Source organism: Nyctereutes procyonoides, unplaced genomic scaffold, assembly GCF_905146905.1.
Source record: "Nyctereutes procyonoides isolate TBG_1078 unplaced genomic scaffold, NYPRO_anot_genome, whole genome shotgun sequence".
Taxonomy (NCBI): Eukaryota; Metazoa; Chordata; class Mammalia; order Carnivora; family Canidae; genus Nyctereutes; species Nyctereutes procyonoides.
The window spans coordinates 50,793,148-50,819,806 of record NW_026575042.1 but is presented as its reverse complement, the minus strand read 5'-3'; the positions used below and the strand labels follow the sequence as shown (position 1 = coordinate 50,819,806).

At 39.0% G+C, this 26,659-nt stretch overlaps 1 protein-coding gene and 1 pseudogene across 1 annotated transcript in view; both read right to left on the bottom strand.

Annotated features, from left to right (window-relative positions):
* LEKR1 (leucine, glutamate and lysine rich 1) overlaps positions 1 to 26,365 on the bottom strand; it is a 165,878-nt gene extending 139,513 nt beyond the window's left edge. The window contains exons 1-3 of the mRNA XM_055321383.1: positions 26,347 to 26,365; positions 23,658 to 23,747; positions 9,460 to 9,674 (exon numbers count right to left, since the gene is read on the bottom strand). Of these exons, the coding sequence (XP_055177358.1) occupies positions 9,460 to 9,674; positions 23,658 to 23,705 (263 nt within the window). The 5' untranslated portion in view covers positions 23,706 to 23,747; positions 26,347 to 26,365. The remainder of the gene's footprint in view (positions 1 to 9,459; positions 9,675 to 23,657; positions 23,748 to 26,346) is intronic.
* Positions 11,974 to 12,457, bottom strand: LOC129507135 (protein mago nashi homolog; annotated as a pseudogene).
* Positions 26,366 to 26,659: the final 294 nt, after the last annotated feature.

Genomic DNA, 26,659 nt, shown 5'->3' with positions numbered 1-26,659 from the left:
CAGTCTTACAACCATTAGACATGGAATCTATGATTTAAAGGTTATCAACAGCAACAAAAATCTCCAGGATTAGATGGTTTCACTAGAGAATTCTATCAGACATTTTTTTTATTTATTTATGATAGTCACAGAGAGAGAGAGAGAGAGAGAGAGAGAGAGAGGCAGAGACACAGGCAAAGGGAGAAGCAGGATCATGCACCGGGAGCCCGACGTGGGATCGATCCCGGGTCTCCAGGATCGCGCCCTGGGCCAAAGGCAGGCGCTAAACCGCTGCGCCACCCCAGGATCCCTCTATCAGACATTTAAAGATGAATTAATCAATCTCTTCCAGAATATAAAAGAGAAGGAACCACTTCTCACCTCATTAACATAATACCAACACCAGACAAAAGCATAACAAAAAAAGAAACTACACACCAGTATCTCTCAGTAATTTAGGCATAAAAACCCTCAACAAAATATTAGCAAATCAGATCTAGTAAATGTATATAATACATCATGACCAAGTGAGATTTATTCTAGGTGAACAAGTCTAGTTCAATATTTTTAAATTAATCAATGTATTCCACCATATACAAAAGATTAAGAAGAACAATTATATGATTATATCAAAGGACAAAGAAAGGAGCACCTGGGTGGCTCAGACAGTTGGGTGTCTACCTTTGGCTCAGGTCATGGTCCTGGGGTCCTGGGATCAGGCCCCACGTTGGGCTCCCTGCTTAGTGGGGAGTCTGCTTCTGCTCATGCACGTGCTCTCTCGCTCTCTCTCTCAAATAAATAAATAAAATCTTTTTTTAAAAAAAAAGGGCAAAGAAAAAACATTTAAGAAAATTCATCATCCATTCATGATAAAAACTCTTAGCCGACTTAGAGGTGAACTTCTTCAATTTGATACAGAACATCTAGCAAAAAAAAACCTTATGACTGACATCACACTTAATGCAGTGAAATATGAATGCTTTCTCTCTAAGATCGGGAATAAGGCAAGGATGTGCACTCTAACCCCACTTAATCAACATATTACTGGAAGTTCTAGTCACTATAGCAAAAAAAAAAAAAGTATAAATAGTAAAGAAAAAATAAAACTGTCCATATTTTCAGACACTATGATTGTCTGCATTTCTCTATACTAACAATGAGCATGTGGAAACCAAAATTAAAAACATGATACCATTTACAAACACTCCAAAGAAAATGGAATACTTGAGTATATATTAACATGTACAAGTTCTGCATGCTGATTATTACAAAATGTTAATGAAAGAAATCAAAGAAGACTGAAATAAATGGAGAGATATACTGTGTTCGTGGACTGGAAGACTCAACATAGTAAAGATGTCAATTCTCCCCAAACTGATACACAGATTAATTTAATTCCTATCAAAATCTGAGCAAGATGTTTTGTAGACACAAGCTGATTCTCAATTTTATATGGAAAGGTAAAGAAACTAGAACTAAATCTATCTATCTATCTATCTATTTATTTATTTATTTTAAAGAGAGAGAGAGTGAGGGGGTGGGCAGAGGAAGAGGGAGAGAATCTCAAGCAGACTTGGTGCTGAGCATGGAGCCAGACACAGGGCTCTACCTCATGATCCTGAGATCATGACCTGAGCTAAAACCAACAGTCAGATGCCATCTAGGCATCTCTAAAACAATCTTTAAAAAGAAGAATAAAGGGGGTCCCTGGGTGGCTCAGCGGTTTAGCACCTGCCTTCGGCCCAGGGCGTGATCCTGGGGTCCCTGGATGGAGTCCCACATGGGGCTCCCTGCAGGGAGCCTGCTTCTCCCTCTGCCTGTGTCTCTGCCTCTCTCTCTGTGTCTCTCATGAATAAATAAATAAATCTTGAAAAAAATAAAAAGAAGAATAAAATAGGATGAATCACTCTACTTTTAATATAAAAGCCTATCAAATTTCTATAGTAATCAAACTGTGAGGGACTGGCAGAAAAACAGACACATAGATAAGTGGAACAGAAGAGAGAACCCCAAAATAAACCAACACGAATATGCCCTGCTGATTTTTGACAAATGTACAAAAACAATTCAATGACGGTAAGGTGGCCTTTTAAAAAAGGGGTGCTGGAGCAACTGAACATTCAAAGGCAAGAAATGAACTTCAAATGAAGTCCCACACCTTATAACATAAAAACTGTTAGGAAAAAAAAAAGAGAGAGAGAAAAAACATAGAAGAAAATCTTCAGGCTCTACGGCCAGGCAGAGTCCTTAGACTTGACAAAAGCATGATCTATAGAAAGAAAAACTGATAAATTAAATCTCCTCAAAAGTAAAAAAGTTTTCCTCTGCAAAAGACCTTATTATGAAGGGGATAAAAAGACTAGTAGATATTTACAAACCACATATCCTAGTACTAGGATTGAGAGTACATAAAGAACTAGAATTTTTTTTTTCTGACACCAAGAGAATAAGTACTTATTGAGACATAGTTATTCTGTCAAACAGGATTCATTGCGAAGGCCAAGCCATGCACAAGAATCCTAAGATTAGGAGCCTGTCCCCGTGAAGTGGTGTAGGCATTTGACGGAATGCCAGAGAAACTGGCATAGAACTTGGAGGGTTTGTGTGGTATGTAGTTTAGATTGTTGCTTTTTTTTTTCTTACTTTTTAATTTAAATTCAATTTGCCAACAGTGCTCATCCCATCAAGCGCCCTACTTAGTGCATACAGAACTAGTATTGAGAGTACACAAAAAATTCTCCAAACTCAACGCTAAAAAAACTCAAGATTTCAACTAGAAAATGGGCAGAAGATATACATAGACATTTCACCCAAGAGAATATACAGGTAACAAGTGAGCACAATATTAAGGACTGAATATGTCCCTCCAAAACTCCTATGTCGAGGGCAGCCCAGGTGGCTCAGCGGTTTAGCGCCACCTTCGGCCCAGGGCATGATCCCGGGGATTCGGGATGGAGTCCCACATCGGGCTCCCTGCGTGGAGCCTGCTTCTCCCTCTGCCTGTGTCTCTGCCTCTCTCTCTCTTCTCTCTCTCTCTCTCTCTCTCTCTGTGTGTGTCTCTCATGAATAAATAAATAAAATCTTTAAAAAAAATTCATATGTTGAAGCCTTAACTCTCAATGTGACTATATCTGGAGACAGGGCCTTCAGGGAGGTAATTAAAGTTAAATGACATCATGATTGTGGGTCCCTAATCCTATAGCACTGGTATCCTATATGAAAATGAGGAGTCCCCAGAGATCTCTCTCTTCAAATGTACAGAGAAGTGGTCATGTGGGGACACAGGGTGCAGGCAGCTATCTAAAAGCCAGGAAAAGAGGCCTTGTCAGTAATCAAGCACCTTGATCTTGGCCTTCTAGCCTCCAAAACTGTGAGAAAATAAATTTCTGTTGTCTAAGCCATGCAGTCTGTTCAATTTTGTTATGACAGCCCTGGGAAACTAATACACACATGAAAAAGTGTTTAGCATCACAAGCCATTAAGGAAATGCAAATTCAAAACCATGATGAGGTCCCACTATTCACCTATCAGAATAACTAAAATAAGAAATAGTTGACATCAAATGCCGGTGACGATGTGATGTGGAAAAACTGGATGACTCGTATGTTTCTGGTGAAAATATAAAGCAGTACAACCACACTGGAACACCATTTTGAAGCTTCTTATAAAACCAAATGTATAAAATAAAATAAAAAATAAAATAAATAAAATAAAATATAAAATAAAACATGCAGTAATCTATCATCCAGCAACTGCACTCTGAACATTTATCTCAGAGAAACAAAACTCAGGTTTACACAAAAATCTATATATAAATATTCATAGCAGCTTCCACTGTAATAGGAAAAAGTTGAAAACAACCAACATGCCCTTCTGTGAGTGATTAATGTAAATGATTAAACAAAATGTGGTACATCAATGCAATGTAATACTACTCAGCAATAAAAAGGAATGAACTATTAATACACACAACTTGAATGCATCTCCAAAGAATGAAAAGCCTATCCCAAAAGACTCATATTCTATGATCCCATCTATATGACATTCCTGAAAGGACAAAATTATAGAAATGGTGGTTGCCAGGGGTCATGAACAGAGGACGGGGACGGTAAATGTGGCTATAAAGAGCAACATGAGGAATCTGTGGTAATGAAACTGTCCTGCATCTTGACTATATCAATGTCAAAATCCTCATTGTGATATTACACTACAGTTTTACAAGCTGTTACCATCGGGGGAAACTGGGTAAATAATTCACAGGATCTCTATTATTTCTTATACTGCTTGTGAACCTACCATCATCTCAAAAATTAAAGTTTAATGTAATCAATTCATTCAATTCTAAACACAAACGTTTCTGACCAGTAATCTGCCATTATGGTTCTTGGATTCTCTGGAACATCCAGCTGCAATGAGGATGCTACCCTGTGATGACTAAAGGTAAATGAGCACCATAAGCTTAAACTATAGTTTCAAGAAGTTTAAATCAATAGAATACCCTAGTAGTTATAATAATGATATATTTAGTATCTACAAACACAGAATTTCTTTGTGGCTACTCAAATGAAGTCCTTTCCAGAGGAATTCTGAACCAGACCTCCCAGAGGAACCCCGAAAGATATTTCTGCCACAATGCAAGTTGGCAGCTCAATACTAGAAACTATGACAGACGCCAGAGGAATTGATAAAGAAGTAATAGCCTTAACCTATTAAAACCAGAAAGTCAAGGTTAGAAAATGTTATTTGAAATCCATACTTTTTAAAAAGTTTCAGGCACTCATATCTTTAAAAAAAAAAAAAGATTTAATTTATTTATTCATGAGACACAGAGAGAGAAGCAGAGACCCAGGCCGAGGGAGAAGCAGGCTTCCTGCAGGGAGCCCGATGCGGGACTCGATCCCAGGACCCCGGGGTCATGCCCTGGGCGGAAGGCAGATGCTCTACCGCTGAGCCACCCCCGGCGTCCCTGGGCACTTGTATCTGTTTATTTCCTTTGTCTCCCACATTCTGTTCTTCCTCTTGATATATCTATACTTTGATTCAGGTTCCATGAGCTTAATGAGCCCAGGTATAAACATTTACAGCACATGAAAAAAAGAAACAATTTTAAAGTATTAAGTCATTTTTTTTTAAATGCCAACGTAAGACTGCTAGTTTCCAGTCAGGAATAGAAGGAGCTTAGAAGTAAATATGCTACCCTAACAATAGGTAAAAAGACGAACAAAGTGAAAAATGAACAACTCTTGCTAGATGTGTCAGAGAAGTGAAGTCATAGGACAAACCACTGCCCTCAAAATTGGAGCCAGAGGTGGATACAGAGGATCACAACTTCTCAGAGCAGAAACCCATAAGAGAAACCTCCGTGGGAACCAACGAGAGGAAACAAAAACCTGAATTATACCTGGCAAATGACTGGAAGCTCACTGTGGACAAGTCAGAGAATAAAAACTCCAGGGGAAATCCCACTTTTTTTTTGAGTTTTACTTCCAGGAGCCCTGTCAGGTCCTCACAGATTAGAGAAAAATCCACTTGTGTTTCTGACAAAGAGAGGGGAAAAGTAAACATGATGAAATACACCAAAGCTCTGTTTAACCAGGCCTGCTCTCAGGAGAAATTATCTTATCGGAGTTTAACTTGCTGGGGTTTTATCAGAGCCAACTAATCTTGCAAAGGGAAATACTCAGCTCCACCCTAGCCATGGGGAGGGATAAGTGGTTGGCAATTGAGAAACATCTGTGAAGTTCGCAGTCCAGAGGTATGGGCTTACTGCAAGACTGAGACCCAACCGCAGGACTACTGAACGAGCCCCTCAACCCCCACCCACCACACTACCACCGTATTACTAAAGACCCATTTACAGCAATTCCTCTCACCTAGTACATTGCATCCACTTTTGAAAAAATTGCAAGGCATATTAAAAGACAAAAAAAAAAAAAAGCAGTTTGAAGAGATTGAACAAGCATCAGAACCAGAGGCAGAGGGATCCCTGGGTGGCGCAGCGGTTTGGCGCCTGCCTTTGGCCCAGGGCGCGATCCTGGAGACCCGGGATCGAATCCCACGGCGGGCTACCGGTGCATGGAGCCTGCTTCTCTCTCTGCCTGTGACTCTGTCTCTCTCTGTGTGACTATCATGAATGATTAAATAAAATCTTTAAAAAAAAAAAAAGAACCAGAGGCAGATAGGCAGGAATGTAAGAATTATCAGACCAGAAATTTTTTTAAACTATGATTAATATGAAAAGAGCTTTAATGGAAAAAGCAGACAACATGCAAGATCACATGGATAAGTAGAGAGATGAAACTTCTAAAAGAATGAAAAAGAAATGTTAGAGATCAAAAATACTGTAATAAAATGAAGAATGCCTTTAATGGGCTTATAAGTAGACTAGACATCATTTAGGAAAGAATCTCTGAGCTTGATGATATGACAATAGAACTGAAAAGCTTCTAAAACTGAAAAGCAAAGGGAAAAAATATGAAAAAAAATTAGAGAAGATCTAAGAACTTTGGGACAACTATAACAAAAATAAAAGAAGAAATATTTGAAATGATGACTGAGAATTTCTTCCAAATTAATATCAGACACCAAACCACAGATCCAGAAACCTCCAAAAAAACCAAACAGGATAAATGCCACCCCCTCTAAAAAAAAAAAAAAAAAAAAAAAAAAAAAACACGCCACACTTAGGTATACTATCTCTAAACTACAGGAAATCATGAGGAAAGAAAAAAAAAATCTTGATAGAAGCCAGATGATAAAAACATCTTACCTATAGAGGAACAAAGATAAAACTTATATCTACTCCTCAAAAATCATGCAAGCAAAAAAAAAAAAAAGAGTGGAATGAAATATTTAAAGTTTGAGAAAAAATAAATAATAAAATAAAGTTTGAGAGAAGGGCAACCTGGGTGGCTCAGTGGTTCAGCACTGCCTTCGGCCCAGGCCGTGATCCTGGAGACCCAGGATCGAGTCCCACGTTGGGCACCCTGCATGGAGCCTGCTTCTCCCTCTGCCTGTGTCTCTGCCTCTCTCTCTGTGTCTCTCATGAATAAATAAATAAAATCTTTTTTTAAAAAATAAATTTTGAGAGAAAAAAAACCCTAAAATTATGTTCCCTATAAAATTAACCTTCAAGGTGAAGGAGAAATAAGTTTTCAGACAAAAATTAAGGGGATTTGTTGCCAGTCGACCTGCTTTGCAAGAAAAGGTTAAAAGACATTCTTCAGAAAGAAGTAAAAGAATACAAAACAGAAATTCAGGTCAATATAAAGAAAGGAAGAGCATCCAGAAAGGATCAAGTGAAGGTAAAGTAAAAACCTTTCCTTATTTTTAGTTTAATAAGCAATAGTTCATTCAAACTACTACTTGAGCAATAATGTATTTGTGTAAGCTTTTAAAAATATATATGAGTATATATGTATGCTTACTTAAAAGTGAAATGAATGACAGCAATGGTATAAGAAATAGGAGGAAGGAATTGGGAATATTTTGTTATTATAAGGTACTTAAACTACCCACGAAGCAGCACAGTGTTATTTGAAAGTAGACCTCGATCAGCTACAAATAAATATTGCAAATTCTAGGGCAAAAACTAAAAAAAGTAAAAAAAAAAAAAAAAAAGGTATAACATATTCTAAGAAAGAGAAAATGGAATTATATAAAATGCTCAAATCCACAAAAGGCAAAAAAAATAGTTAGAAGACAAAAATAAGAACAAAGAACAAGAGTAACAAAAATGGTAGATCTTGATCCAGCTATATCAATCACTACTTTGAATGTCAATAGTTGAAATCCATCCATTAAAAAACAGAGATTGTCAGTGTATCAAGAAACAAAGCCCAAATATATGTTGTTTGCAAGAAGAGCATTTTAAATATAAAGATACAATATATTAAAAATAAAGCAGTGGAGAAAGTTGTATCATGCAAGCTCTAATCAAAAGAAAGTGAGGGGGTTCCTGGGTGGCTCAGTTAGTTAAGCATCTGCCTTTGGCTTGGGTCATGATCCCAGGGTCCTGGGATTAAGCCTCATATTTGGCTCCCCACTCAGTGAGGAGTCTGCTTCTTCTCCCTCTGCCTCTGCAGCTCCCCCTGCTTGTGCTCTCTCTCTGTCTCTGTCAAATAAATAAATAAAATATTTAAAAAAAAAAAAAGAAAGTCTGTAATAGTTTCAGACAGAAAAGACTTCAGAGCAAAGACAGTTACCAGAATTAAAGAGGATATGACATAATGATAAAGGGGTCAATGCCTCAAGAAAACATAATAATCCTTAACAATAAAGCCTAACAACATATCATCAAAATATGAGGCAAAAGCTTATAGAATTACAAGGAGAAATAGATAAGCCCATAATTACAGTTGAACATTTTATCAAAATGGATAGATCCAGCAAGTAGAAAACCAGTAAGGACATAGTTGAACTCAACATCATCATCAATCAACTGATATAATTGACATTTATGGACTACGTCATCCAAAACCTGCAGAATATACATTTTTCTCAGGCTCACATGGAAGATTCACCAAGACAGACCACACATTCTGAGCCACAAAACACATCTTACCAAATTTAAAAGGATTAAAATCATACAATTTCTGTGCTCAGACCACAAAGAAATTAAGCTAGGCAGATGCTCAAACACTGAGCCACCCAGGCATCCCAACAACATTTTCTTAGTAAAGGTCTAAGAAATATCAAGCTCAATGGAGATTTAATGTAATTATAAACATTTATAATAAAATGTAATATAAGCTCTTAACCCTAGGAGATTTAACAAAGTTCCTACTTTTACAAAGATATAACATTCATTAAATTTATTTTTTTCATTAAATTTATTAACTCACGATTCCCTAACATCAACTGTTGATATTTTAAATGGAGAAATACTCACTTATAAGAAAAAGCCATAAAATAACCAGCAAAAACCCTTCCACAGAAGTATATAAATTGACTGAAGTGTCTTTAGGCAGACTAAATTCCTGATTAGATTCAACTGTATTAGGAACCCATTCTTTAATTTTATTCCAATTTCAGTGATTTAGAATCATGTACCAAATTTAATGCTTTGGCATCCTTTTCAAAACATGAAAATCTTATTCTATAAATCTAAATATTTGAGGCCATTTAAAAACAAATGTTAAGTATCAAAAACTACCAAACTTCATCTGATTCTTGGTAGACAAATCTTCCTAATGATAAAGTTAGGATATACATCTGGGGAAAAATAAAACTTGACCCATCTCAATGTATAATTACCGAATTAACTGGTTTCTAATTATTCAAATAGTAAATATATGCCTCAAAGAAATGCTCAACCTGTAATAATTATATTGAACAATAATAATAAAATGAAGCCAAATGTCTTAAAATACAACCTATAACTAATATAGAGAAATTCCAGAAAAATGCTCAAAGTCTAGTTATTTCCTGTATTTTTCTTTCAAACTAAATAAATGATAGAAGAGAATAACAGACTCCAACCTTTCTCTTTTGGATTCATTTTCAATTTTGTACTGTTCAAAATCTTGGCTAAGAGACCGTAGTTTTTCTTGAAGTCTCTTTTCACGGTCTACACTTCCTTGATAAAATTTCATCTCTTTTTCCATCGCTTTCACTTTTTCTTCCATAGCTTTAAACTCATGAAGAATTAGATAGCTGACTCCACAGTATTTACAAACTTTTTCTTCAGGAGACATCTAGAAAACAGATGGACATACATAAATTGAAACGATATTTTTTAAATTCTGAAAAGTAAAGTTCCACTGAAGATGCTATTGCAACCATGCTGGTCAAATAAAGTAAATGGATACTGGCCTATGCCATGGAGTAGTGATTATGATTTGCCTGTATCTGGATAAAACTTCTAAAACTGGCATGACATTGATTCTGACACAAAATCTTGGAATTAGAGGGACACCTGGGTGGCTCAGTGGTTGAGCGTCTGCTTCCGGCCCAGGGCATGACCCCAGGGTCCTGGGATCGAGTCCCACGTCGGGCTCCCTGCACGGAGCCTGCTTCTCCCTCTGCCTGGGTCTCTGCCTCTCTCTGTGTCTCTCACGAATAAATAAATAAAATCTTAAAAGAAAAAAAATCTTGGAATTAGAAAAGGGTTTTCCAGAGTGATTATTTCTCCATAGTATCTCTAAGAGAGATTTACTCTTGAAATATTTTCCATAAAATAAAACTAAAAATGATGGAAACATCTTTAAAATTTTTAAGATGAGTTTTCCATGAAGTGAAGACAAATCACTGGCTTTTCACTGCCAGCTGCTCTGTAATCCTGGAGATGCCTCTTGGCTTTTTCAGATCTTATTTTTCTGCATTTATAAAATTCTGGCATTGGACCAAATGAACTCTTAAGTTCCTGCTGAGTTTTAAATTTTATGACTTTTACAGAATTTGACAGAATTTATGCCAGAATTCTGTCATAAAAGCACAAATAGCAAAAACATTTTGAACCTAACCTCTTCTCTCTCAGTTCTTTTCCCTTCAGGTAGGTATGGTTATACCCATTTTATAGGTAGGGAAATGGAGACCAGTGAAGTTGAATAACCAGTTGGTATATGGAGACATTGGGGCTAACCCCAAGTGTAGCTAAATGCAGCACCTATGCCTGTAGCCATTTGTGTCATACTTATCTGCCATGTGAAGGTCAGCTAAATCCTCTCACTTCCTTCAGTTAAAATGTTCACGTATCTCTGACCAACATAAGGCCACTGAAAAATGGAATTCTAGCAAAGTCATGAGAGAAGTAATTCTTTTTTCTGTCTCAAGTATATAAATATTCTTCAAGTAGACTCTACTTGTCCTGCTATTCGCAAAGGATAGGAGACGGCTCCATTGAACGTTTGCTCCGGGCACTAAAAGGAAAGCAATACTTGAACTATTTCGGGGGTGTCTGCTCTTCATGCAACCTCCCTTAAGACTGTAGAAACTGGGATCCCTGGGTGGCGCAGCGGTTTGGCGCCTGCCTTTGGCCCAGGGCGTGATCCTGGAGACCCAGGATCGAATCCCACGTCAGGCTCCCGGTGCGTGGAGCCTGCTTCTCCCTCTGCCTGTGTCTCTGCCTCTCTCTCTCTCTCTCTGTATGACTATCATAAATAAATTAAAAAAAAATTTAAAAAAAAAAAAAGACTGTAGAAACTGCTCCCGTGACTAAGAGTGACACCACCTCATCTGCCTGTCAATTCCATTACACAAGAGTCAGGTGAAACAAAATAACAAACTTTTACATAGTAACATTTTACTCATCTGAGTTCAATAATAAAACTTTCAAATCATAAAACATTCTACTGTGGGATACAGATGAATGACCATATCGATCATCTAAATGCCAGTGATACCAAATTTACAGATTTGTAAAACAGCAAATATGAATGAAATCATAAAGATAACTTGGTTCAAACTCTGGGTGGGTTCATAGAATCTATTTCAATCTAGATAAGTCATTATCCCGACTCTATTTCAACATCCCAAGTGAAGGGAACCTACTTTGTAAAGCAGCCTATCTATCTTCTGATGGTTTCGTCTATCAGGAAATTCCTTTTCATACTGACCCCAAATCTGCCTCCCTAGAACATCCACTGGTCCTAGAGCTCCTAGTAACCATGTGGAACAACCCTCGACCTCTTTCTAATATTTAAAAACAGCTGTCAGGAACAATCCATAGCTTCTCTTCTCCAAGTCAACCTTCCAGTTCCCTCAGCTCCTTCCCATATGACATGGTTTTGAATTTCTTCCTGATTCTAAATAATTTCCTCTGAACTTGTTCCAGTGTTCTATGCATGCCTCAAAGTATGGTGCCCAGAATTTAATACTCCAAATTTGTTTAGGGCCAAACCTCCCTCATTCTATTATCTCACAAGTTATATCAGTGATAGTTTCTTTTCTTTTTTTTTTTTGCATTTTGTTATATATTTATTAAAGACCAATTTATAGCTTATAAAAAAATATTGCCCTGATATACACAAAAATTTCCTGATAATGGTAATTAAAAACAGGTACTTCCAACCCCCCTTGTGTCCACACCGATGATCAATCTAGATTGGCTTAATCTTGAAGTGTAATCCAATAAGACTGAAGACCAAGCACTTCAGGTCCTGGACAAGATAATAAAATACTCGTAAGCCTTCTGGATCCTCGGATTGATTGACATCAATAAGAGAACCAATTTTTGATGTTGTAAAAGAAATGTGTTCATCTCCAATGACAATTTCAAGCTCCTGCCGGCCCACTCGATCCGGGGGAGGCCACAAGGCATCATCCTCTTTGGTAATTTCACTGTCATCGATTATTCTCTTCAGTTCCTCCATTACACTCTTATGTACCTAAGCCTCTTTTCTGATCATGATGTCATTTTTTAATTCCTGTTGTTGGCATATCTCAATTTCCCATCGGGACGGAACTCAAACTCCAGGAGCTCATGGCCGAACTTGCCCTTGTGACCCACATAGTAACGCAGATAAAAGTCACTTTCCATGGTTCATAAGGAGGCAACAGAGACGAAACTACCAGCAAACCTCGCTGCCACGCTCTGCCAGTGGTAGTATCTTCTAATGCAACCTTAGATCGCAATTGTCTTTGTATTTTTAGCAATTATATGTTGATATTATATACCATATCAGGTTTTTGTGTTAAATAAAGCCCCTATTTTAAAAAAAAATACTGCAGTACAAAACCATCTTTCATTATATTAAATATACCAATCTATTCCTTCCCACAACTTTTTTTTTAAAGATTTTATTTATTTATTCATGAGAGACACACACACAGAGAGAGAGAGAGAGGCAGAGACACAGGCAGAGGGAGAAGCAGGCTCCATGCAGGGACCCCGACGTGGGACTCGATGCTGGGTCTCCAGGATCACACCCTGGGCCGAAGGCGACGCTAAACCGCTAAGCCACCCGGGCTGTCCAACTTAGCACAACTTTCTTAGAGAATCTACCCTCCACCTTCCACAGTCCTGGCTGCTCTGTTTGGTAATATGACTAAAACTCCCTCCATCCAACCACCCTAGCCATGGCTGACTGGGAGGATTAGACATTAGACCCAGAAGAAACAAGCCATAAGCTAGGATGAGCCTACCAGACTTATGAGTGTTGAAGACCCAGGTATTTGGGACACCTTTAGGGCAGTCTCAAAGGAGAAGGATCATATGCAAGGTACAGAGTTAGCCACATTGAAAGAGGATGAGGGAGACAGATGAGTGCACACACAGAGACAGGATGAGACAAAGATAATCTGGATCCAGAGTATGAGAGCGAAAAAATAACCAATGACCTCCGAATACCTCACTTCAGTTCTTCTTGACACCTAGCTGCCCTACTTGCCCTTTGGGATCCATGCCCAATCTTCCCGCACTATTATCTTTCCCCTTTTATACTACTATTTCTTGCAACCAATAACCTTCATTCTATTGTGTGAGTATTTGGCTTTTCACATCAGAGTTCAGAAAAATAAATATAATTATAAATGTAAGTAAATAAATAAGATATATATACATGCATATCTTAGACACACATACATCCTAAAGATAGGTATGTCTTAGACTCAGCCTTTATTTTTTGACTTTGGTATCCAAGAAATTTTACGTTTTGTGTTTTTTCAAAATTGATCCTTGTAAATTGTTTTATTCATCCAATTCATTGATAAAAATGTTGAATATGACAAAATTGGGGAAAGAACTCCACAGCATGTCATAAATACTTGGTTGATACCAATCTATTATTCAGCACACTTGAAGAGCTGAAGGTACAACTTTTCTTTTTTAAACTACCCAACTATCTTTACAACCAGCCTATACTTACTCATATTGTCTTCAGGAATATTATGGCAAACTTTGTCAAATGTCTTCATAAAGTCCATATATTCTACAGCTACTACGGTTCAGGATCTAGTAATAGTACACAAAATGGAATGGCATGACCTACATGCCAGCTCTCTTAATGAACATAAAACTGGCTCAGAGGTTATTGTTTTCCCTGGTATATCCTCACAAATTAAAAAAAAAATTTTTAAGATCTTATTTATTTGAAAGAGAAAGGGGGGGGGCAGAGGGAAAAGGAGAAGCAGACTCCCTGCTAAGCAGAGATCCCAACATGGGGCTTAATCCCAGGACCCCAACACCATGACCTGAGCTGAACACATACGCTTAACTAACTGAGCCACTCAGATGCCCCCACAAATCACCTTTTAATAAATATATTCTAGTATTTTGTCTGGGTTTGAAATTAAGTTCACTGGTTGTCATTTATGGTCATTTTACACATGGGACGCATTTGTACATTATCCTCCCACTCTCCACGTGTTCTCAAAGATCACCAAGAGTAGCTCCACAATCCCATTCAAAGATACTATCAGTTCCTGGGAATATAATTTATCCAGGGCAAGAGACCTGAACTAATTCAGAGCAGATGGGTATTTTCTTATAATTCCTTTGCTCGTTGTGAGTTTGGGTTCCTACTCATCAATTTGAAAATTATATCGCTTATTTGAAGGCACTTTCATTCTTAACCTTATGCCTATTAATCACGGTTCTTGGCCAGATTTTGGCGAAACACCTTATCTTCATCCGAAAGAAAACTCTTGCTAGGTGGAGCTTATTTGCAGCCCAATGTACAAAACAGGACAAGTATACATGTCACAGTTACAAAAGCTATTAGAAGTTATTCTACAACAGCCACCAAGGAAGGGGTGGACAAAGCTGAAATACGTGAATAATACATTTTATAGACCGAGCCTTCTAGAAGTTCAGCAAAGAGAGTCCAAACACGATACTATGATCTAGGAAACAAGACAATCAAATTATAAAATAATAAATCCATAAGAAGAGGCTCCAGACCTGGCCTAGTACAATCTGAATCACTGATTGATCTATATATTTTTTTAAAGATTTTATTTATTTATTCATGAGAATACACAGAGAGGAGAGAGAAGCAGAGACACAGGCATAGGGAGAAGCAGACTCCATGCAGGGAGCCTGATGTGGGACTCGATCCTGGGTCTCCAGGATCACACCCTGGGCTGCAGGCAGCACTAAACTGCTGAGCCACCAGGGCTGCCCTGATTGATCTATATTAAATAAGTATATGGAACAAAAGTTTTCAATGTTATTACATTGTAAATAATCTTCTGTAAGTAAAACTGCAACAGAACAAAACACAATAGCTCTTTCAAATTCTTTGTGTTTGTATGAGCTAATTACTTAAGACATTTCTGTGAAACTTGAGAAAATATGAAATACTGTAATTATGTTCCCAAATGAAGTAAGTAAAAGGTATTTGTTTTTTTGTGAAATATAATCTGTGTTTCATTCTTATAACTTGGTGCTATGTCATGTCCTCATTTTGTAAGTAAAATAATGACATGCTGTCATTCTTGACAAAAGAGCTCTCATTAGCAGGATATTTCTGCTTTCTACAAGACGCATTTTGGAGGAGGTATCAACAAATGCAGTATATTAAATGTACAGATTAAAAATAGACTATAAAATAAACTTCTCACGTGCCGTGTTTGTACTTTTAAAATTATAATTATTTAATATGAAAATGATGCAAAAAATTTTAAAGGTGAAGTTAGGCTTCAGATCCTTTTCAAAGTTCCTGTCTCTGCTTCAACTAGAGAAGGAACTCCAGTAACCTCCTGCTGCCCCGCTGAGGCATTCTCTGCTCCAGAGCTGTTCTTCCTTTCTTCCCCCACCCATCCCATGCTTTCTGTACTTGGATAAGGAAGAAACAAACAGATAAGCTGTTCCACAAAGGTAAGAGTGACAGCAGTACAAAATGCTAATCTAAGAGGTTTGACATTTAAAAAGAGGCAAAGAATGTCTAGCTAGTGAATTTCATTAAGATTGGGAAAAAACGTGGGCAGCCCGGGTGGCTCAGCTGTTTAGTGCTGCCTCCGGCCCAGGGTGTGATCCTGGAGGCCAGGGGGCCCAGAGTGTGATCCTGGAGGCCAGAGATCGAGTCCCACGTCAGGCTCCCTACATGGAGCCTGCTTCTCCCTCTGCCTGTTTCTCTGCCTCTCTCTCTGCCTTTAAAAAAAAAAAAAAGATTGGAAGAAACATTTTGAGACCGGACACTGTACTTTTTGAATCATTAATTATACAGGCCATCTGACTATTTCATAAGGCCATAGGATCCTTCCTTATCGGTAAGTCAATTTGCTACACCACCAATTTAAAGGTCAACTGGTATGGAACATCTGCCAAAAACCCTTATACCAACATTACATTTAATAGTGAAAAATTGAGTGTTTTTTCTCCTAATATTAGCAACAAGGCAAGGGATATCCATTCTCTCTTCTCTTATCCAACATAATGGTGGAAGTTCTAGCCAGAGCAAGAAAGCAAGAAGAAGTAAATGGTATACATACCAGTAAAGAGAGGAAGAAAATTGTCCCTATTTGAGAGGACACGATTGTCTACATAGAAAATCCCAAAGAATCTACAATAGAAGTCCTAGAATAAACAATTCAGCAGGGTCAATGACTGAAGATAAATATACAAAAACTAATTATATTTGCATAGACTGCCAGTGAACACATAGAATGAAATTAAAAATACCAATTATGATTGCTCAAAAAAATGAAACTAAGGCATAAATCTAACAAAACATGTACAGTACACTTTTATGCTAAAAAACTATAAAATACTGCTTAAAAAATCAAAGATATAAATAGAGAAACATACTGAAGATTCAAAGTGTTAAAGATAGCAGTTATCCCCAAATTTATATGCTTATATATACATGTATATATGTGTGTGTGTGTGTAGGCTTAATGTAATTCTTATCAAAATTTTAGCAAGATATTTTTTAAGATATAGACAAGATTGTTCTCAAGCTTATATGGAAAGTCAAATGAACTAGAAGAGCTAAAACAATCTTGAAAAAACTAAAGTGGACAGAAGCATTTTACCTGATTTCAAGGCATATTATATTGCTAATACCACAAGACTATGGTATTAGATCAGTGGAATAGAATAGCAAACATAGATCATGGAACACAATAATGAACCCAGAAATAGGTCCGCATAAATATGCCAAACTGATTTTTTGCAATGGTCCAAAAGCAACTCAGTGAAGGAAAGACAGCCTTTTCAACAAATGGTGCTGGAAAAGTCAGATACCCATGGGTTAAAAGGAAGGAGAGAAGGAAGGAAAAAGGGAAGGAAGGAAGAAAGGATCTTATACTAAACTCATACCCTACACAAAAATTAACAGAAAATGACTATGGACTTAAATGTAAAACAAAAATATGATTTTAAAACCAAAAAACACCTAGGGGAAAATCTTTAGGATTTTCTAGTCAAAGAATTCTTATACTTGATACTAAAAGCTTGATCCATAAATGGAAAAATTGATAAGTTGGGATTTCATCAAAATTTGAAGCTTCTGCTCTGCAAAAGACCCTGTGAAGAGGATGAAAAGACAAGCTACAGACTGGGAAAAAAAAATATTTACAAATCACATATCTGACAAAGGACTATTATCTAGATTACACAAAGAAATCTGAGAGTCCCACGTCGGGCTCCCTGCATAAAGCCTACTTCTCTCTCTGCCTGTGTCTCTGCCTGTCTCTCTCTCTGTGTGTGTCTCATGAATAAATAAAAAAACCTTAAAAAAAAAAAACACACATGGCCAAAAGACATGAAGAGAAATTTCACCTAACAAGATACACAGATACCAAATAAGTACATGAAAATATATTCATCATTAGCCATTAGGAAAATGCAAGTTAAAACCACAATGAGATTATTCCTATGTACCTATCAGAAAAGCTAACCTAAACACTAATGACAACATCAGTTTCTGATAAAAATGCATAAAAGGTGGCTCACTTATACACTGCTGGCAAGAATGTAAAATGGGAGAGCACTCTGGAAAAGTTTGACAGTGTCTGAAAAAAAACTAAACATGCAATGCTGCTACTACTACTGTACAACCCAGCAATTGCACTCTTGGGCATTTATCCCAGGAAAATGAAAACATATGTTCACATAATAATATATACATGAATATTTACAGCTTTATACATAATAGCTAAGAACTGGGGGGAAATCCAGATGTCCTTCGACAGGGTAAACTGTAAACCTTCATACTCTGGAATATCTCTCAGCAACAGAAAAGTATAAACTACTGATACAGGCAACAACCTGAATAAAGCTCCAGAGAATTACACTGAGTGAACAAACTAATCCCAAAAGGTTACATATTGCATTATGCCATTTAGAGAACACTCTTGAAATGACATAATTATTAGAAATCAATGGTTCCCAGGGGCCATGAATTAGGGTTGGGAGGTCGGGTGGCGCAGGTGTGTGAAGAGGCAGGGTGACGTGAATGTGCCTATGAAAGGGCAATGCGATGGAACTGGTGCACATCCTGACTGTATCCACGTCCACATCCTGACCGTGACACTGCAGCACAGTTTTGCCGATGTTACCACTGGGGGAACATGGGGAGAGAAGGGGAAGCTGGGAAAGAGGCGGCTGGCATCTCTTGGTATCGTTTCTTGCAACTGCATGTGAATTTACAATGATCTCAAAATAAGCAGCTTACTTTTAAAATAGTAAAAGTAAAAATAAATCAATCTGAGACTAAAATACAGAGATTAATCCATAAAAAATTTAACTGAGAGATTTTAAGAAATGTTGGCTTCATATATAAATTACACATAACACACTCATTTTATATAAATATTCTTCCAAAGTGTATGTCTTCTAATACTTTTCTTTTTTTTTTTTAATACCTATTTTTCTATGGGGAAACCTCACCTTACACTCTATGACCCCCTGCAGCCAGTCAACAAAAGTATTTTTTTTAAGATTTTATTTATTCATGACAAACAGAGAGAGAGAGAGAGAAAGAGAGAGAGAGAGGCAGAGACACAGGCAGAGGAAGAAGCAGGCTCCACGCAGGGAGCCGGACGTGGGATTCGATCCCAGGACTCCAGGATCAGGCCCTGGGCTGAAGGCAGTGCTAAACCGCTGAGCCACCTGGGCTGCCAACAAAAGTATTTTTGACAAAAAAAAAAAAAAAAAAAGTATATATATATCGGACTACCAATTGACAAATGCAGATTTTTCAAGATTCCTTATAATATTTTTTTTAATCATTTTTTCCTAATGAACTATCTTGGGTCACAACATTAACTGAATGGTTTCTCCAAAAATTAACATTGCTTCCTGTTTCTTTTGCCATGAGGTTTTAAAACTCTAGTTGCTTAAAATCACAACACCCATACTCACAACCACATACAAGTATCTACAAATATCACTACTTTTCCCAGGATGCTAGTGCTAACATTTCTGTGACTGTATCCTCCTCCTCCTTTTTCCTCTACTTTAACTCAACACAAAATCTGACCCTAGCCACAGTGGCCCAAAATGACCTGGAAAATTACGTTTATTTTTTCTGGCAATGACAACCTGTGCTTGGAAATATAAAACTGTTATTCTGAATAAATTTCAAAGTTCCAAAGTACTAAAATTACTTTACTGAAACAGGACAAAATGAGCTGTTGCTGCTAGGGAAAGGGATTGTTAGCCCAGAAAGAACAGTGTGCTCTCCAGCCCTTGCACCACCACTTCTGTTTGGTAAAACAAACAACTCTAGTCTCTTTATTTTACTTTGTGTTCTGTGGGAATAAATATCTCCTGAAGCTAAAATCCTATTACAAGTGTTCATGTTGTCACCGTCTGAAAAAAACAAGAGCTCAGTTTTACTTTTGCAAAGAACTGATTTTTCCATTAGTTTATTGGAGTTATTTTGACTTCTGCATATGTCCTCTTGCAGAAACAGCAAAAGGAAAGGTGTCCAGAACGCCTGGGTGGCTCAGTGGTTGAGCGTCTGCCTTTAGCTCAGGGTGTGACTCCGGGGTCCTGGGATCGAGTCCCACGTCGGGCTCCCTGCATGGAGCCTGCTTCTCCCTCTGCCTGTGTCTCTGCCTCTCTCTCTCTCTCTGTCTCTCTCTCTCATGAATAAATAAATAAAATCTTTTTTAAAAGGGTGTCCATTGCTTTTTTTTCTGAAAAGAAAAGTCCACACATGTCTAACATCAGCTGACATTCAGAAGGGGAATAAAGAATTGTTACTTTGCAGATCTCGAAGTATTGTTTCAGTTTAAACTAGGGCAGTAAAATCCTCAATTAGAACAAGTGCATTCTGCTTTCAGGATGCTGGATGAAAATTCTAGCAAAGCTGTTCCATACTGGAGGTCAGAGACAGGTGGGGGTTAACTCAGTCTAGAGAGAAGATTTAGAGATATGGTCTAAGCACTCTCAGGAGTGAACCGTAGAGTCTAGCAGCAGGCGAGGGGGGGCAAGTGTGGTCCTGCTCTTCAGCCCACGGACCTATTTTACGTTTTCTGCCACTTAGGGATATGGATGTCGGAGGTGCATTTCATGCTCAGAAATTGTGAGTAAAAGCAGAAAGATTTAGGGAATACAAGTCAAAAGATTATCTTACTCTTTCTTTTCTAAGATTTCCTAAGAAGATGAGACCAGGGTAGTTAATTTAACAACTGTAGGCTTCTAATCAGGACATGGATTCTGTAACTCTAGCTGGTTGCCATCAGCATTCTCCACACCCGCCCCCACCACCTTTATGTTTTCTTGCAGCTCTTTCGATTACTATTTATTTTGCTATTAATAGTACAGTATGGTACATTTTCATTCTTTATCATGCATCATCCATTTACAGATTATATAGCAAAAGTACAAAAAAAAAATAAATAGGAAAGGCTCACCTTTTCTTCCCTAATTTCTACACTAACCTACCTTGCCTACATATACAACACACACACACACACACACACACACACAGACAGACAGAAGGAAACAGCAGAAAGAAAAGCCAGCATGAAAACTTACATGAAAAGCTAAAAAGAAAAGTTAAAAAAGAAAAAACCTTTGGAAAACCTGTCACCACATACTGATCCACACGCCTCACCCACTTCTTTATCTAATAAAGAAATGAGCACAATTTCAAAGCCACGGCGGAAAAAATGATTTGTTTTCTTCACCTTAATAATGAAATAGTCCTGGAATTGTGGAATCACTAAAACGTACACCTAAAACTAATGTAACACCATATGTTAACTGCATTGGAATTAAAATAAAAACTTAATATAAAAAACTGAAAAAAATAATGAAATGGCTCTAATATGAAGTATTCCTATTGCCATTATAAGCTATTTATTTGTTCAACATGGTTCTGTGGGAATGACGCAGGTAAGCTGACTACATAGACATACTGCTGATCAGTAAGCAATTTAACAAGTTACATTATGGACAATCTAGATGAATCACAGGAAGGTAAGAAGTTGTGGAAAACAAATAATTGACTTATTCTTAGACTGTGCTTCAATAGGCTGTGGCTACATGTATGTATTTTCTTTCCTTGCTTTCTAATCAAGTATCCAAGAATAGTGTCTAGTGCATAATAGGCACTTGATAAATATTTGTGGTATAAATGTATCTAGCTTAGGTCTGAAAAAGTACAGAGCTGCACTTTACATTCTAAACATTCAGCAAGACAAGGGCGACAATCAGACAATCGGCGTAGTTATCCAGGGACTCAGGCAGCTGAGTTTCTCCTGATGTCCCTTCTCTGCACTGTATGGACAGCTGCCTGCCATTCCTGCCTTGAGAATATAACTGTAGACTTATGAAAGGTTGGGCTTTATCATTTTTAAACAATTATACAGTACCTTAAATATGAAAAAAAAAGAGCATTCTACAACTCTCATAAAAAATATTGTCAAACTAATACACTCTTTCATGTATGCAAAACATTTACATTGTTCAACATTCTGTGACTTGGCCAGCTTTTTCTCACCGGTAGGTTTCTGTTACTTTGGCCTAGGATGCCCTATTCCCCATCTGTCTATAGAAATACTCAGCCTTCAAGGGCCAATTCCAGTTCTATCTCCCACATAAAGCTCCTCCCTCCCTCAACCATCCCAAAATCATGGATTGCTCCCCCCAACTCTCCATTATCAAAGAAAATACTATCGCAAATGACACTTTTTAAAAAGATTTTATTTATTCATGAGAGACATAGGCAGCAGGAGAGGCAGGCTCCCTCTGGGGAGCCTGATGCAGGACTCGATCCCAGGGCCCCAGGATCATGACTGGAGCCGAAGGCAGACGCTCAACCATTAAGCCACCCAGGCGCCCCCCCTTAATATGACATTTAAGATATTATACACTGTCTTTTAGAGTTATTTTTTCATGCGATTATATATCCTTTTCCTTGGGATTTGTAGTATGGGTATTGTTTCTTTCAGACTGTTTTGTTCTGTTTCTTTTAATTTCTACTATACTGGCCTGATACCTGGAACGAACTCAGCTGAGAGAGAGAGGAAGGATATACCATGTCTTCAAACATACATAAGCACCATTTCTCAGATAGTATAGCATAGCTAAGCTCTCTCTGTGCTTAATGGCTCTTATATGTAACTTAAAAGGTAAAGCAAATTAAATGCAATGGTTTAAAAAGTCTTTTTCTGGGTTTTTTTCTTCCAGTTCCTGCTAGATTGCATTTTACATAAATCTGAAGGACATGCAGCAACATTAGGCACCAAGTTAAATCAATGGAATGATTAATGCTAATAGGCGGCCCAAAGCAACGTGCACAAAGGATAAAAGCATATCTGGGGGATGACTGCAACTTTTAATTAAAAAGTAACGGATTGGTGGTTAATTAAGAGTTGACTGTAGGTTTACTGAAAAACCTCAATGATTAATGATAGTTAATGTTTGAGGTTTCAATACACAATTTGTCAATCAGTTTCAAAGAGGTATTTTAAAAATTAAACTCTTAATGCAGGCATTGCCAAACAAAATACAGGATAAATGCTTCGGCCTGAGGGCAGAAATGAACTCACAGGGAGGAGAGTAGGATAGAAACTTTTAAATTAAAATTGATTGTTAGCCAAATTCAATGAGTAGTTGACACATATGAAAGGTTTTAAAACAGAGCCCTGCCCGGTACATGATAAGTGGCAAGAATTGAGGTGAAACTGAAACAGACCTTTATATGGAGAGACAAACATTTAGCATCACAAAAAGTCACCGACTAATTGTAGTTTCTATAACGATTTGCCACGAATTATCTGTTTTGCAAATACAGACTAAGGTTCACTTAAAATTTTAAAACAGGCCCATGTATTTCCGTTTTTTTAAGATCTAATTTATTTGAGACAGAGAGCACAAGCAAGGGGAAGGCAAGAGGGAGAGGGAGACTGCTGAGCAGGGACCCTGATGTGGGGCTCAATCCCAGGACTCTGGGATCATGACCTGAGCCCACCCAGGTGCCCCTATTTCCATTTTTTTAAAAACAAGGTTTTTTTTTCTTCTTCTGAAAAGCTGCTAGACAAATATTAAAATATAATACGTGGACATTCCAGAGGCCCTCTTTTCACAAAAGCTCCACAAACTTGTCAAATACTGTGCTGGAATTACAGGTGTCTTCCTTCACAGGTCCAACATTCTTTGCACGGAACTGAACTCTACAATCTGGCCATTATGGTTATTCCCCTTACTACTCCATCAATTCATTGCAGATCCCCCAAACATAATGTGTGTAAAACCTCTGAAATCATTCCCCCAGGTTTTAGAACTATCTACCTTAAAGCGTTCTTAATGTTACACGTAACAACCCAATCTAATATCATACCTTTTGGATTTCTTCAGGTAATGCATGCATGGGGATGTGACGATCCATAATTTCCCAAAATACAGTGAGGGAGTTCTGAAGTAAAATAATCTAAAAACATTGATGGCAATAGTCAGAATTAAAGTAATGTGAATAGAATTCAAATTAAAAGTCATAAATTCTTGGGAGTAGTCAGAGATGAATGTTGATAACTTTCAACAGTTATTTTATCAACTCGATGTTAGAAGGTACAACTAAAACTTTTCTCAGGTATTAGGCCAATAGAACAGGAAAGAAAATAGACAACTGAATTAGAAAACTTTTCTTTCTTTAGAACACTAGAGTCTAATTGTAATTTCTGTGGGGTTTTCTACTAATTATTTGTTTTGCAAAAACAGAATAAGTGTCACTTAAAATTTCAAGCAGGCCCATTTATTTCTGCTTTCTTTAATAAAAGGGGGGCAGAATCTAAAAAGCTAACAGAAAAATATCTAAAGATGGCATTTTCGTCCTGCAGGTAAGAAAAACAATTGTGACATAAATGCTGGTTTAAAGGATGAGTATGAAAAAAATAGTTATCAAATTAAATATCTTATGCAGGCACTAAAGATTGATCAAAGCAGGAGAAGTGCTCACTTAAGATGAACATATACATAATTTTATGCTGCTATTTTAGTACATTTTCACTTCTAATAAAAGAATTCAACACAAAATTCTATCACTACTTTCATATAACTGTACAAGGTGAATGGAGGAAGTACTTTCGGTTCTTTTTTTTTTTTTAATCTTTCCCAAATACGGAGAAAGAAAACACAGCCCAGTTTCATGAGAAATGTTTATATGTACATCTGAGGAGTGAGGAACAGAAAGGAGCAGCAGAGTAAGACGACACAGGCACAATCCCAAAGCAAGGAAGAAAGTCTGAGGGCCAGGGGTAGTTGACAAGGAACAACCTGGGAGTTCAGGAAAGGAAACTGTCTTATCTTTCTGGTGGGAATGGGGAACTAGGGAAGGCTTCCCGAGGCTGTTTGCTTTCCATCAGATTTTGACACAAAGATAGACAGACCGGAGAGGCCTAGTACTCTATCAGAGACAGCAACCCCAGCCGCAGCAAGTTGTTAGGGAAACTGTAGTGGACAAAAATTCTTGTAGTGGCAGTATTTTTTTTTTTTTAATTGTGCAGCCACTGGTGGAAAGAAAGTTCTCCATCCCGCGTTAGCACAAAGCTGTCATTTTAGTGAGGTGCTGTTTAAAACAAATAACTAATGAGCTGACTTCCCATATAAACACGATGTGTGTTTGGTATGGAGTTAACTATGGGGGTAAAGTTAACTGACATACCCAACGAAGGTCCATATAGCCAATGACTTAATAACCTGATGTTTGGCAGACTGTCTCTGATGTGGCAAGAGCTCCTTATCCGCAGAAGGCTCATCATTCCCTCGTCTGTCATTTCACAATGGACTCACCATCAGGAAAATAATACGGCATCATCTTAATTAAGCTCGAGTGGGAGTACAATGTTCCCCAAAACCACCAACTATATCTCCTTTATTTATTGATTGATTGATTGATTGATTGATTGATTTAGATCTCCTTTTTAAATTCCACCCATAAAACTATTTTATGAGAGCGTGGATCTAGAGACCGTATAAACAAGGGACCAGCGGAGCAGTTTTTGTTTGGCGCCTTCTTGATGTCCTCACTATAATAGCAGGTGGGGAAATTTGGCAGGTTCTGACCATTTAAGAAAAAAAAAATTTTTTTTTTAAATTGAAATACTGCCAACCCAGAAAATGTCTCCACAATGCAGAAAGAATCGCGTTGTTTTTGTTGTTGTTGAATGAGCAGTTTCATTAGACTGTGATGCACATCAGAGCGGGTCTGCTAAAGAGACTAGAAAGACAGAAATCCCAAGGTTTGTTTGTTGGTTGGTTTGTTTGTTGCACGCTGTGGAGACACAACCATTGCATAATTGCATACACGCTCTCGGGAGAACCGGCCAGCTCGTCCTCGATGCAGCCTGCTACACACGGGTCCTGGAAGGGGCGGTGGGTGATGAGGTCGAGCTGAGGGCGATGGCTCTACGCACTACCCACCTGCAGCACGGAGCCCCCGGCCCCGCAGGTGCAATCCCAGGGCACAGGATGGCTAGCGCTTCCCGGATGGCTGCATTTCCAAAAAAAAAAAAGGGGGGGGGGGCTCTCACGTCTAGAAACACCTCCTGGGTCATTAAAAAGATTTCCCTGCGTACCCGAGGGGCAGAGGGCGCGTGCCCGGGGCAGGCACGCTTGCACTGGTTTGCGCGTTCCAGCAGGTCAGGGTCAGGCCTTCCCGTTCCCACAGGTGACCCTGGCCCCGGGCGCACCTGCCTACGCGCTTGGGGACCCGCCGCCTGAGCAGGAGCAGGAGGTGCCGGGAACACGCGAACGCCCCGGACCGCCCGCCGCCCAGCCCCTGGCTCGGCCCTCGGGTCGCGGGCTCCCCGCCCCCTGGGAACCACCCGCAGCGAGGTCAGGGCCCGGGCGGCGGGCTCACGCCCCGAGGCGTCCCCGAAGCGGCCCACACCGCCGCAGGCCTCCGGAAACGCGGCCTCCCCAGCGGGTCCCCCCGGGCCGCCGCGGCGGGGGCGGGAGGGCGCGGGGCGGAGGCCGGGCGCGGCGCCGCGGCTGCCAGCTGCGTCCCGGGGCGGGGCAGGCCGGGCGCTCACCTCCAGCTCCACCCGCGGCGCGAACGGCTTCCCCGGTCTCCCGGGAGACCGCGCCGCACGTCGGCCGGACGTCAGGGCGCGGTGACGTCACGGCCCACGCCACCCGCTGACGCAGAGCGGGGCTCCCTGGCCACGCCCCCGGCCCGAGCGCCGGCGGAAGCGGGAGGGAGGGAGGGCTTGGGGGAGGGGCGTGCGGGGGGCTGCGGAGGAGGACCGGAGCGTCCCCAGGCCGAGGGGGAAGGGGGGAGGCCTTCCTGGGGGGGCGGGGAGACCCACCTGCATGGGGGGGGAACCCTCCTGCACGAGGGGGGGC